General features: G+C 43.8%; 2 protein-coding genes; one reads left to right on the top strand and one right to left on the bottom strand.

The window, feature by feature from the left end:
* Positions 1–9,505: 9,505 nt before the first annotated feature.
* Positions 9,506–10,675, top strand: RCC_03165 (related to MOSC domain-containing protein 2, mitochondrial precursor; the record flags this gene model as incomplete). Its single annotated transcript, XM_023768456.1, has 1 exon — positions 9,506–10,675. The coding sequence occupies one exon, from the start codon at positions 9,506–9,508 to the stop codon at positions 10,673–10,675; it is 1,170 nt and encodes a 389-aa protein (XP_023624224.1).
* A 584-nt stretch (positions 10,676–11,259) lies between these two features.
* RCC_03164 (uncharacterized protein) lies at positions 11,260–14,788 on the bottom strand (the record flags this gene model as incomplete). XM_023768455.1 has 5 exons in its annotated part: positions 11,260–12,974; positions 13,027–13,377; positions 13,433–14,279; positions 14,337–14,561; positions 14,666–14,788. 5 exons carry the CDS (start codon positions 14,786–14,788, stop codon positions 11,260–11,262), a joined length of 3,261 nt encoding a protein of 1,086 aa, XP_023624223.1.
* Positions 14,789–15,001: the final 213 nt, after the last annotated feature.

Below are 15,001 nucleotides of genomic sequence, written 5' to 3'. Positions count from 1 at the left end.
GGAGATAATAGCTAAGTCTACTACTAAGCACGTCGAGATCTATAATAGCTTTACTAATAGGATCGATAATATCCGAGACCGTCCGAACTACGTCGACGCCTTTTTAGTTACGAGCCGGTCTATATAATCCTATTAGAGAATTATTAAAGTATAATAGCTAATAATATCGTAGTAGAATAATATTAACTAAGGAGGAGTATTACGGAGATTATAAGGAGCGGAAGGACTACGATAGTAATATAATTAAAGGCCTAGGGCTATTTCTAGTATATTTCCTACYTATATAAAGGTATTCGACGCTAACGAGAACAGCGCTATATAATCTAGTATAGATATTTAAACTTAGCCTATAGCAACTATATCTAGCGGGGAACTAAGAGTACCTACTAGTATAGCGATAGGATAGCTAGCGAGAGAGCCTATTAGAAGAGGCTAAAGGCGTATAATAGCAGACTAGAGAATATATACTAGCGACCTAAGCGCGGAATAACTACGAGCATAGCTACGGATAATTAGTTAAAGGGTCTACGTTTAGAAAAGGATAAGTAGTCTCGTAGGTCTCGGAGTAAGTCTTAGGGTCGGAAGGAATAAGGTATAGAGAATTAGTGCTCTTCTTTCTTCTATATAATCTCGATTTTAGCTATTACGAGTTCGTAATAGGAGCTTAGTATAATATTATAGTAATATTATAGTTCCTTCCTAAATAGGAAAGTTTCTACTCTTTTTATTAAATTATATATTCTATTATCTATTCTACTCGCGGACTATTATATTAGCTACTTTTATTATTCCTAAGCTATTTAGTATATTACCTATATTTTAGATTCCCTACTTAAGTTCTAAGGCAGCAATCTTACCCTTTCGTACTTAGGTAGTAATCTTATCCTTTTCTACTCTTTTTATTAAATTATATATCGTATTACCTACTCTACTCTACTCGCGGACTATTATACTAGCTACTTTTATTATTCCTAAGCTATTCGGTATAATAGACCCCGATCTTATATATTTTTATATATTAGTATCTAAATATATATAAAGGAGAGGTAATAAAGAATAAGGCATAATAAAAGTAAAGGTATAATAAGGTAGGCCCGTAGGAAGCCTTCTAACTCTTTATATAGGTAATTTAGATCTTTAAAAGAGCAGCAGGATAAATACCTGCTACTCTTTAAGCGACTCTTATCTAAATGCATATAAAGGAGAGGTACTAAAGAGTAAGGCATAATAAAAGTAAAAGCGTAATAAGGCAGGCACGTAGGCAGCCTTCTAACTCTTTATATAAGTAAGTAAGATCTCTAAAAGAGTAGTAGGATAAATACCTGCTACTCTTTTAGCGACTCTTATTAACACCTAAACACTAATATTAATACCTACTACTCCTACTACTATACTACCCCTTTACTACCTACCTATATCCTCCTCCCTCCTCCTACTTCTCTATATAAACACCTACTACCTTAACGACCGCGAGGATAACTACTAGACCGGCCTTTAACCTACTTTTAATCGATAGAGGTCCTATTAAAGGAAGAAGAATTATCGATATAAGGGTAGATAGAGTAGAAGCTAGGAATTTAATATTCTAAGAGTAGTTCTAACCCGTATAATAGCTCGAGTAAGTAGGATTTACTATTAATAAGGAGTAGAAGGAGCTAATAGAGTTAAAGGCTAGCCGTCGCTTCCTAACTTAAGATCTAATATTCGATCTAGCTATTAAAATCTATAACCGTTACTTCTACGTTAACGCTTTATTAATTTAGAGCCGGTCTATATAATCCTATTAGAGAATTGTCGAAGTATACCGGCTAATAATATCGTAGTAGAACGGTATACCCCGACGAGATAGTAGTAAATAGTAATAGAGAAGAAATAGGAACGGATAAGCGGTACGAGCGGTATTAGAATAGCGATAAGAACTTCTAGGTATATTTCCTACCCGTATAAAGGTATGCGATACTAACGGGAATAGAGCTATATAATCTAGAAGAAGAACTTCTATAATATTTATAGTAACTATAAGTTTTATAATTAGGCTTATAGCTACGACCGTAGGGACTTACTTAATCGCTAGGATAGAGATTAGTGTTACGAATTAACCCGTAGGGAACTATAGCTACTTATTTTAGCGAAACTAAGTAAAAGAAGCTCTAGGAACTAAGCGCTTAGTAGCTACTCTAAGCGATTAGGATTAGAACGGATTAAAATAATTAGAGTAATTAGACTTAGCACTAGGAGGAACAACTATATAGACGACGCTCTTTCTTAATAGGTAAGAGCTTCGTGCTTAACTTAATTAATTGTATTTACCTATACTATTAAACCCTTTACCTTTACTTCGAAAGAACAGATAGTACCTTAGAATATACCCTACGTTATAAAAACGAAGCAAGGATTTAACAACTTTAAGCACTACCTAAGGGCCTACTATACATGTCTATAAGAGATTAAGCCGGAAGTTTAATACGCTAATTATCTACTAGACTTACTAGACATCTCGAAGTAATGTCGATTATAATAGGAAGCGGAAAACGAACGACAACCCTAGTAAGCTCGATAAGCATACCGGAGGTAACTAGGGGACTAAAGGTATCGACGCCGGAGACGTTCGACGGTATACTAGGACAATTAGAGGCCTTTTAGCTGTAGGTTTAGCTCTACCTCTACTTTAACACCTACTAGTTTAATAGCGAGGCTAGTAAGGTCTTATACGCCGTATCCTTCCTAAGAGGAAAAGCCGCTCGAGGATTTAGACCCTATCTTAAGGACTAGCTTAACAACTAGGACGAGGATAAAACACCTAAGACGGAAACTAGAAAAATCTTCTACGACTACGAGGAGTTTAAGACAAAACTTAATAATCTATACGGGATACTAAATAAGGAAGTGTACGCCGATCGCTAYATCCGCTAACTCCGAYAAACTACCTCTATATCGCTATACGCCTTAGAGTTCTAAGRATATACGGCCGATCTCGAATAGAACGATGTAGCTCTTCGTTCCTAGTTCTACCTCGGACTTAAGGACATAGTTAAATTAGAACTATCCCGAAACTCTAGCCTAACTACGCTTAGAGYAATAATTAAGTTAGTAAAGGAAATCGACGAGAGACTCTAGGAGCTACGGYACGACCGATTCGTRTAGCCTAGATTTTAGAGACCCGTAAGAGGCGGAAGAGGGAACTTTAAGGCTAGAAGCGACGATCCCTATAGACTAAGACCGATAGAGCTCGATATAATAGAGCGAGGTAGTCGATATAAGAAGGCGGGATAGAACCCTACTTATTATGCATATAGTAACTAAGGACATATTACGAGTAACTATAAGGATAGGAACAAAGTTAGACGCAAGGAATTTAATTTCTTGTCGCGTAAGGAAACGTACTAAGAATGCGAGAGCTTCCTCTCGAAATCTACCTAGTAGATCTTAGTGCAGGAAATTAGCGAACCGCGGCCTCTTAGCTCGCTAATTCGGATAACAAAAAGAGGTTAACTACTAGAAGACACCTAAGGAAATAGGGAGGAAAAATTAGGATAGGACTAGTCGGTAGAAGGGTCGGAAAGCGCCTCCTACTCGGTAGGAGATATAAGCTAAGTATTAGAGGGGGCTAGAGGTTTATTAGTCTCGACACTAGGAAGCGTTTCCTCGTATACCTCTAACTTCTCTAGCTCCTCTAGCTCCTTCGCCGCCGTACTATCGGTACGAGTCGCGGCTAGACGGAGCTATTTACGGATCCGGATTTTCTTCGATTTATATTAGATAAGCTTTTAATAGAGCTCCGCCTACTTATAGAGAAGTTCTACCTCGGCCTCTTCGGCCTCCTCTAGCTCCCGCTAAAGGCGGTCGCGAGTATCGCGGAACTTCGTCTACTCCGGCATAGAGAGCGTTACGTTATAATTAGTATAGCCTTTTCGTATATACTTAGAGCATCGACCGGAGCGGGCTAAGACGATATATTTCGGTCGTTTAACGGAGGCTCCTACGCGAGCATTACGATAGTAGTAATATAGAGCTATTTTAATTCTAGTACGGGCAATGTCGATAGCTAGTGCTTTACGGGAGAGGGTTTATCGAGAAGAGGAAGACATCTTGCCTAATAACGGAAAGATAGGATGTTAGTTAACTATATAAGCTTCGGGACGAAGCTAGACTAGAAGGGGGATAGTATTACGGATTAACCCGTAGGGAACTATAGCTACTTATTTTAGCGAAACTAAGCAAAAGAAGCTCTAGGAACTAAGCGCTTAGTAGCTACTCTAAGCGATTAGGATTAGAACGGATTAAAATAATTAGAGTAATTAGACTTAGCACTAGGAGGAACAACTATATAGACGACGCTCTTTCTTAATAGGTAAGAGCTTCGTGCTTAACTTAATTAATTGTATTTACCTATACTATTAAACCCTTTACCTTTACTTCGAAAGAACAGATAGTACCTTAGAACATACCCTACGTTATAAAAACGAAGTAAGGATTTAACAATTAGGTACGGCCGAAGCGTAGTATATCGTAGGTAACGAGGTCTAGGCGTACTAGTAGTCGCTAGAGAATAAGGATAGTAGAGTACTAGTAATAGGGCTTAATTAGAGTAGAGGGTAGTTTTTAAAGAGGTAATTAGGGCGTTAAGGGTATCTAAGGGAGGAGGGAATCTCTTTTAAGTTCTTTATACTAGCGGCTTTAAGCGTTAGGAGTTTCTAATAGGTTACGAGGGCCTTAATTATAGCACTTAAAAACTACTTTTAAAATATATTTTCTATTTTATAATTACTTGCTTCTATACCTAAAATATAACTCCTCCTTACTTTATACGTTCGTATAATTTGTCCCTATAAATATCCTACGATTTATATTACTATCGCTCTATATTAAAGAAATATACTACCCTAACCCTAATCCTATAGTTTTTAGCAAAGTTTTCGCTAAGGTTTATAACCTCTTACTACGCTAATTCCTTTCCCGTCTACCCTCTACCCTATTATACGCACATTCTATATAATAGGCCGCTCCCCTTCTATCCCCCCTAATCTTTATCTAAAAGTTATTAAACTCTAGAATAATAATACGAATATTACCGATATTTAAACCTTCCTCTATTTATAATAGCTATATACCTCCGAACGGACTATCCGTATAATTGTCGTAGAGAACGGTAGCGAACCCCGATAGTTATTAAAGAATAGTCTTTACGATAATCCCCTCCTTCGTATCCGAATAGCCGAACTCTTCTACCTCGAAGCTCTACTAGATACGTATATCGTAAACAAATTAAACGAGGAGGGATTTACGATTAAGTACTATACCTTTATACGGCTTCGGCGGAGTATAGGTATTAAGAAACGACTAAGAGAAGGAGAGTTCCTTAAGCGTTAAGAGGAATATAAAAAGATTATAAAGAAGGAGATTAATCGCTTAAACCTTAGAGTATATAGAACAACATTACTATAAACACACTTCCGTATAACCGATCGTACGCGGCTTGCGCTTAGTAGGTTAGTATATTTATACGATATATATCTATAAGGTAGAAAGGGGTTTACTAATATGCTACTACATCGTAGGAAGCGACTATACGAGATAGCCCGCGAGGTCTATCCCGCTAGCYCGTATAATAGGGCTACGAAGTTTATACGTYGMCGTAGGAAGTATATTACGCCTAGCCCTAATATAGTCTAGAGTATAGATGCATACTATAAACTTAAGGACTATAGCTTTTAGATCTATGCTACTATTAATGCAGACACACGGTTTATTCTATATACCTATCTTAGACCCTCTGCCCGTATAATAGTATCTATGCTATCTAACTTTGCGAAAGCTTATAAAAAGCTTACGAGAGTACCTCGTATTATTCGGACAGATAAGGGTAAAGAGACACTCCTTATAGCGTAGGCTTAATACTAACACGTAAGGATTATTCGTAGGCGTAAAGTACGCTTTCGCCGCTACTTTATGTTTAGAACAAGCACTACTAATGTCCGTATCGAGGCATAGTAGGGCTAGCTTATACGAGGAAGGTTTAAGGCATAGTATATAAGTACATAGAGCATATTATCTATATATGCTTTAGCAACGCTCCCGTTATATCCGAATCTAATTATACGGGTTAGGCTAATTAATCTTAATATTATAGGGCTTCTTTGCAATATTAAAGAAGAAGGGGTAGTTTTATAAAGCAAAGAAGGCTAACCGCATTATTATAAAGTATATCTATATACCTATTATATAGAAAGAACTAGCCTCGTTCGTATATATATAGAACAAGCACCCCGTACGAAGACAATCTAATAGACCGCACGTAAGGGGTAGTATACTAAGCTATCGCTATAACTAGGTAGAGAAGGAGGGAAGGCTAAGTATTAGGTATCTAATCGATAAGGCCTACTTTAATAGTCTTATAGAAGCTTACGTAAAGTAGGGTACGTTTATACTAGCGAACGCATATAATAGATCTTAAATTATTTGCTAATATATACAGATTCTAAGGAGTATATTCTATAGGAGATACTTAAGCTCTGCTTAAGTATTCTAAAGATAAAGGGCTTTCCGCTCGGTCGACTAAGCTCGTATAAGTTTATACTAAGCGTATAAAAGCTATAGTACTAGATCGTATACGAGAACCTCGTAGAAGAGCTACGTAARGTTCCTAAGGATATACTATATAAGATATTAATTCCCCGCGGCGGTAGGAAGTAGGAAGGATTTTAGGTCGACTCGGAAGACATTATATAGGCGTTTCGCGATTAGTGCGATAATAACCGCTCGCGTAAAGAGCTTTAGGAGGTACTAGAGGGTTTAATTAATAGAGAGCTTTTAAAAGAGGATAACTCGGAAAGTAGTAATAGCGATATATCGGAGGTTAATTATTAGTCGGATAAGTCGAAATAGATTATCGGTATAATAGGATTACGTTGCGTTCTAATGCTCTAATAGGACTATATACACCGGGGATATATAGCTAATATGCTTCTATCCCTACTAGTATTAGCGGCCCTAGCTACAATCTCTATAAGAACTCTATAATAACTATATAATAAATTTATGCGCCTATATATCTATATAATACTTATTAAGTAGCGTACGCTCTATCCCCTATCTTTACGTAGTTATATCTATAAAGTAATAAAGGGTTACCCCTTTACTAAAATCCTCCTCTAACCCCCTTCCTATAGACGATATTCCTTCCTTTATACGAACGTATACGATGCTATATCTACGAGTCCGCTTTATACCGATAGGTTCTAAGAAGTAAGTAAAGAAAGTATAGAAGCGTATATACCCTACTCGGCCCTAATTCGACTATATAAAGTATATATTAGATAATAAGAAATGTTACTTCTACGGCAATTATAACCTAATACCGCCGGCACCTTCGAATAAACCGATTATACGGGCGATACTAATACCGCTACGGACGAATACGCTATCCTTAAGCACTATACTAATTATTATTAACTCTAATAAAAGCGAGATATTAGACGACGAGGTTCTTAACGGATATATTAGTAGGAGCCTCCTAGATAAAGCGTAGCTTACTAGTATAAAGGCAACCTATATACGATAGATTAAGATCGAAAAGGAAGCGGTAATAAATCTACCGAAGTATAAGTACTATATAGGTAATCTACCCCCTAGCTAACGGTCGAAGGATAGTATTATAAAGGCTATCTCTATAATAGTAACCGTATAAGTTAGATTTATTATTACTATTATTATTACGAGATACTATATTACCCTAGATAATCTAGATAAGATACTAAAGTAGAGCAGGTTAAAGAAAGGTAAGGGGTTCTCTAAGTATACTATATATATTATATACTATTATTATATTTGTCTATACCGCCGTATAATTAATCGCTAATAGAATGTAGGAACGCCTAAGGACATCGCGGTACCGGATTATAATATTAAAGACATAGTAGCTACTATTCGTAGCTTCGGTAATAAACCGTATATTACTAAGGAGATAGAACATCCGGATAATACCTATATATACATTACGTAGTCGTATAATAACCGAGATAGGCCTATTTAACCTCTAGATATAGACTTTAAAGATAGGAAGCTAAGTCGTATCTTCCTAAACGATATTAATATAAAGGGCTAGCTATCTCGAAAGYAATATAAGGTGTTCCTTATCTTTAAGAGACGTTCTATATCGTAGCCTACGGATAACCTATTATACGAGGCCGAGGTTAACGCAAATCTTACTAAAGCTACTATTACTCTAAAGAGTAAGGGCTCTTAGAAGAAGAAGAAGAAGGTAAAGTAAGAAGTTAAGGTAAAGTTAAAGCTAGTAGTTAAAGTAGAGCCGACCTTAGAAGTATATATATTATCTTTCCGTATAAACGTTAGTAGATAAAGTCTAATACTAAATTCGATAGGAGAGTAAAGAGCAGGTTAATACTACTATAGAGTATAACGCTACCGATAATAGTAACGACGAGTCGCTACCTTCGTTTAGTAAGATATTTATACGTTTCTAGCCTATATAATCGTAAAGATAGCTACTTACTCGATTATAGATTAAGGGAGAGCTAGAAATTAARGGAGAGCTAGGAACCGAGGAAGTAGAGTAATAATATCCTACCCTAGGAGGTTTAAGCTATAAGCGAACGATCTCGAAGGTTTCGTAATTATCTAAGAACACGAGTAAACTACCTATAAATTATACGCGTAATCGGTCGAAGCGTTATTAATCTAAAAGGTTGCGATAAGAATAAAGATAGTAAGTACTTCGTAAGTTTAAAGAGGAGTTATTTTTAGTAGTTTTGTTCGTTCCTTTAATAGATATTTATATAGTACTACTTTAATAGTCGTAAACGCATTATACGGGCGTATATCTACTTCTTAATCTATCTACTATATAAAGGGAGTGCCTAATATATAGTTATAGATATAGGCTTTAGACAACTTTACTTCTACGATTAATCTATCGATTAGGACTATATCTACATATTAGATAAAGAGGCTATATCGGAAGCGCCCGTATAATAACTAAAAATCACCRCTAACCTCTCGGARCGGTTATGTTCCGAGGTAGCGTAAGTAGTGTACCTTAGTTCTACTAAAAAAAGATTGTTGCAGAGTTGTCGCTAAAAGCGCACCGTACTCTCCGGCTAGAATAGAACCTAATCTGCATTCGCATTCGCCTGCCAAGCAAGCAAGCTTTGGGACAACCTCACCTCATCATCACGTCTCCCGAGATTCTCTTCGCCAGATCCTTCCCTTGGGCGCGGCTGTTCCGAAGCCGAACAACTGTATTCCGTCCCAACCTTCAGCAGGAATCCGTCAAGTCTCGCTACGCTCGAACTGCCTCCTGCCCCTGCCTCTGCCCAAAGGAGTAGCCAGTAGCCAGCCAGCCAGCCAATCATTGGCTCCGCAATTACAAAATACGGTCTCGAACTGTGACATAAGCCTGATTGCCTTCTCCACGACCTTCAGCTTCGAGCTCATCTTCAGCAACACCGAAAGGTCCCTGCCATCCCGGACTATCCCTCTCGCAGCCATGGGTTTCGATCTGTATGCATCCGTAAAGGATGTTCGTCTGATGAATGCGCGCGGCTGGGGCATTGACCCGCTCGGAGTGGCCGCAATCATCGGTCTTGTGACCGTCTTCATTATGTTCTTTATCAAACATCAGAAAGAAAACGTCAACAACTGGCAACCTGGAGACGGAGTGGTCCACAACTCGAATGCTCCTCCAATACCTCCTCCTGATGAGGTCGTCTCTCTTCGAATCTATCCCATCAAGTCCTGTCGAGGGTTGGAGGTCGACACCACTCGTTTGATGAAAACAGGCCTCTCGCTCGATCGTAACTGGATGTTCATTGGAAGCAAGGATCGGAAGTTTCTCACAATTCGCAGCGATCCCAGAATGACGCTGATTGACACCAAAATAATCGAAAACGAGCAGGGCGAGCAGATGCTTGAAGTCAGTATCAGCGGAACGGATGACAAGATCGCAATCCCAGCATTTCCCTCACAGAAGTGGCTCAAGGAGAATACCACGCTGGGCACCGTTGAGATCTGGGAAGCCGACACGGATGCATGGGAGTACAGCGCAGAGATCAATCAAATCTTTTGCAAGTTCTTCGACAAGGAAGTCGCATTGGTTTACAAAGGACCAACGGATCGTATGGTGGCTGTGAATGGCAAGAAAGAACTCTATGGATCCGCAACTCCGCACAAATTCGCCGACGTCATGAGTCTACAAATCGCCAGTGAAGCCTCGATTAAAGATTTGAATCGCAGGCTTGGTCACGAGGAAGGCTCGACAGATGCACTCACGATCGAACGCTTCAGACCCAACATCATCATTCGCGGTCGAGAGGATCACCCGTGGGAGGAGGACACCTGGAAGCGAATCCGAATCACCACCATGCTGCGCAATGAAGAAGCGCTTTACAAGATTGATCTTGATGTTGTCGCGCGCTGTGCGAGATGCCAAGTTCCCAACGTCAACCCCGACACCGCCGAAAAGCACGCCAAGCAGCCGTGGGATACCCTGATGAAGTTCAGGCGCGTGGATCATGGCGGAGCTGCGAAGTGGAAGCCGTGCTTTGGAATGTTGGCCATCCCCAAAAACGAGGGCAAGGTTGCAGTGGGAGCAAAACTCACCGTTCTTGAGACTACAGACAAGCACTTGTACGCTGAACGCGGTTTCTCTGACCTTTGATCACGTTGCTTGCGGGGCCAATTTTTGGAGGTTTGATTGAATGTGAGCGTTTGTACAAATTCAGTCCGTCTTTGTTCACTGCACTCGATTCAGCTTACACTGCGTCCGTCGTCTTCTATCGTAACATAATGAACACATGTGTAAGACGAGACGATACGTGCGATTAAAGTGCAGGCATATGACCATGCACGCTGGCATGCAAGGAAAAGCCCGCCCCAGTGAGTTYATATTGAATGATGAGCTCGASTACCTCAAGTGCGGTAGTTTATCGAAGCGCGAACAAACAAGACCTTCGTGCTGTAGGCGCTCGCCATTGTCTTCGATGATGATAAAAGCAGCTTGGTCAATCCCTAGTGAAAAGACACTGATGTAACAACGCCGTTGATGCAATGTCAGTGTGTTGTCGATACAAGAGCCAAAGAGAGTAAAAGTCAAGACTGGTTCATGAATGTTCATTAAGCTAAGGAAATAAAACCTGTCCGCATCGCCCCCGTTAACGCCTGATCCAACCCACCCGTTGAGGAAAGATACGCCGACCGATCACTTATGTTATAATCAGATCTGTGGTTTGCTCGCAAAGCCTTCTAGCCGCGCCAGCCAGAAGCGACCGTCTCGGAATCAGAAGCGTCGAGGATGTCGTACTCCTCGTCTGTCAAGAAGCCATCGTCGCTCTCATCACCGCTCGCGCTCAAGACTTCCAATTCATCTTCGAGATCGACAAAGTCATGATCCTCGTCAGCGTCGGACGAGGCCGAAGGCGCTGGATGGACAGTCGCGGCAGGAATAGCTGCACTCTCAACTTCGCCATCCTCGTTCTCAACGTAAGCGGCCTTGGCCTTGCTCGAGCCGCTGGTGGCAGAGCCGTACAGACTGCTTGCCGGACTCTCCTTGTCGAGCTTTGGGAAGACCATCTGGCTGTCGGAGAGACCCTCCTCCTCCGCATGCTCCGGCTGCTGCTGCACATCATTTTGAGCATTCTTCAGTACCTCACCAACAATCTTCTGGACCTTGTCATCATTGGTGATCTTCTTGTCATCAACAGACTTCTCGACCTGCTTATTGGACTCGCGTCGCGCAAGTTCCTCGGTCAGCTTCTCGCGCTCCTCGCGTGTCTTGAGAATGTTCGCCTTGATGTGGGCCACTCGCTGCTTGAGTGCCTCGCGACGCATCTTCTCAGCATCAGGAGAGCTTCTGCTGCCCGTCTGGTGGATGTTCTGCATTGCCGTTGGCATAGGGTTCTGGGCCAGCATCTGCTCGTGACGCTGCTTCTGCTGGTCGCGCATGACGGCTAAGCGAGCAGACAAGTTCATGCTATCATAGGACGGTGGCTGCTCAGATGGACGCGGAGCTTCGAACGGCTGATAGATCGGCGGCTGGGAACTGCCCACCACTGGCGTTGGCATCGTTGAGGTTGGAGAGTCGTTGATCGGTAGCTGAGGGTTCGAACGCATTTCGCGRGCTTGTTGATGGGCGGCAATTGCCTTCTGCTGTTTCGCAACGTGCTCGGATCGTGCGCGGGCCATCGTCTGCTGCAGGCGTTCCCGCTGCAACTGAGCCGTCTGAGCCTGCAACTGAGCCTGCTGAGCCTGCAACTGAGCATGCTTAGCCTGCTGGGCCTGCATTGCCTGCAATTGAGCTGCCTGCTGCGACTGGAATAGTGAGCTGGTGTTGGAGCTGGGGATAGGCGCTGGACGGGCGCAAGTGGCGAGCACAGGCTGCTGGTTGAGCTGCTGCTCCTTCTTGACTTCGATGTCGCACCACAGACGGTGACCGAACGGAGTGCCATCAGCAGCTTTTAGACGCCAGTAGCTGATTGACTTGCCCTCGCGAACGGGCGCCTTGAGCACGACCTTGAAAGCCACAACTTCACCGACCTGCACTTCTCGACCAACAACGTTGCTCTCGGTGGCATCGGCGATAGCTGCGACGGAGACAGGGTGGCTGTTGTCGACGTTCAACATGTTGTCTCCGCCCACGTAGCGAACGCTGCAGCCCGATGGCCATGCGTGAGGACCTGGATTGGTGAGAAACCAAGTCTGAGCGAAACGGGTATCTGGCTGGACTTTCATGCCGTCGGGAATGCTGTCACGGACGAAGTGAGCGTTGAGAGCGCTGGCATCTGGCATAACTGTCTTCTCAACAAACTTCTTGACAGGAACTAAGACGGGCATAGTCTCCTTTTTTACTTCAGTAGGCATGATCTCAGCTACAGTCTGCACTTCGGTAGCTGCGTTGGTTTGTGGACACGATGTGGCCGCAGCAGTGGTGCCGGTCTGCTGAGACTGAGCCGAGCAGTGACCTGGATTACTGTTAGCAACCGTGGTATTCGAAATAACGAGTCAAAAGCTCACGATCGCCTAGCACCTTGACGTTGCCGCGGACGTCCTCGTTTTCGGTCATCACGTTCACATTGCGAACTGGGGTCTTGAACTTGATCAGAGGGTGGGTGCGGTTGTGGTGGTTGCCTGGAAGAGCCTCGCAGGACGCGCAAAAGTCGGTATCACTGCAAATGGTGCACTTGTAGCGCACTCCATGGATGTAGGACTGCTCGCGTTTGTTGCKGCAGAGCGGACCATCGCAATAGATGCCAAAGTGGCGAACAGCAGCGCCAGCGGGTTGGTCGCCAACGGGCTCATAAAGTGCTGCAAAACGATGGCGTGGGTGAGTGCGGTTGGCGCCCTTAACGCAGTCGCCGCAGTAGTCTGGTGCAGTATTGTTAGCGGCGTGACATGTCTAGAGGTGTGTTCAAAAACATACCCCAATCCGGGCAGGCGAGGCACTTGTGACGCACGCCACGAATCGGCTTGTCGCAGCCGTCGCAGACAGCGCTGTGACGAACGTTGCGACCCGCGACCAGCTTCGCCTCGCACATAGCTGGAAGAACAGTCTCCGAAGTGGCAGGCTCGAAGCCGTGCGCAGGGTGGTGGCCGTGGCTGTCGGCACCGATGCACTTGATGCACAAGTCGTAATCGTCGCAGGTAGAGCAGGTTACAAACTCATGCTCCGGTAGAACCACAACACAGCCGTTGCAGGTGCGAGTCGCCACGCGCGACTCCTCAGCCATGCCCTTAGACTGCTCGAGGGTCGTGAAGGTGCCCGGCATGTCATTCTTGACGGCCTCCTCGATCAGACATGGGATCAGCGGCAGAGCAGCAGTCTTGCGTGGGAGGACATGCTCGGTCTCACTGGGAACGACTTCGCCGTTCTTGATAAAGCGCTTGATAAGCCAATGGCCCTCTCCTGGACAGTGTTTGCTGTTATCAACACACTCCTTGCAGAGGTCGTAGTCGCCACCGTCACAAATCGAGCAGTGGAAGTGCACATCGTCCATAGCCTTGTCGCACTCATTGCAGTACACGGACCAGGCGCGGCCGAGTTTGGCGTTTGGCTCAACGATCTCGCGAGTGCGAAATGCGAGAGGCTGTGCTGCGGCCTCGGCGAGTTTGTCGAAGAAGTTTGCCGGGCTGTCAACGAAAGGACGTGGCACGGGAGCTTCGTCATTGAGGTTGATCAACGTCTGTTGGGAGGCGCGSTCGCGGGACTCGCGAAATTGAAAGATTCCGCTGCCGATAGAGCGCTGATCGAAAGCGGTGGACTCACGAGCCTGTATGACGTGTGAGCGGGCTGGACAACAGTCCACGATTGATGGCGATGTACGCACGATTGGCTTAGTTGCACGCGCAGGCACCTCCTCACTCGACTCCACGCTGGCCTCCGAGGTCACCGTGGCCTTCAACCGAAGCTTGCCCTTTGCTTTTGCTGCCCGGATGAGCGTCTTGAACACCTGTGGGTTGCTTTCATTGAGGGTGACGTAGCCGCCAGTGCTGTCGCTGTATCTCTCCAAGACCATGAGCTGCTCTGGCTTGATGTCGAGGACCTGGCGAAGCTGCTCGAGTGGATTAGCGTATGATCAGATCTGAGGGAAGAGCCGATGCGGCAGTGACGGAGCACTGTCACGTTCCGCATGGCATGCACAAGCTTATCACTGACCTTGCCGGGTAGGCTGGCGACACCGAGATCGCGCAGTGGCAACTTGAGCTTCTTGGGAGTGTCGTTAACTGCGATTTTGATGACAATGGGCGTATCTGGCGTGACTGGAGCTGGAGTCGCCATGTTGGTCGATGTTGTAGGTGTTGCTGCTGGAAGATGCAGCTGTTTCGTATCGGTCAGGCGGGCGGTGACGCCACAAGCTTGCTGCGTCGGCGGCGTGGCTCGAGAAGGTGCTGAGCTTCACCGAGATAGGAACGGTGAGGTGAGGCGATGGAGGAACAGAGATCGGTGATGGATCTGCTCTGATCAGAACCGAGAAATGTARTCGGCAGAGGG

The sequence above is a fragment of the Ramularia collo-cygni genome (assembly GCF_900074925.1).
Source record: "Ramularia collo-cygni strain URUG2 genome assembly, contig: RCC_scaffold04, whole genome shotgun sequence".
NCBI lineage: Eukaryota > Fungi > Ascomycota > Dothideomycetes > Mycosphaerellales > Mycosphaerellaceae > Ramularia > Ramularia collo-cygni.
Note: the sequence above shows the minus strand (reverse complement) of the source record. Positions and strands in the feature narration are given on the sequence as shown.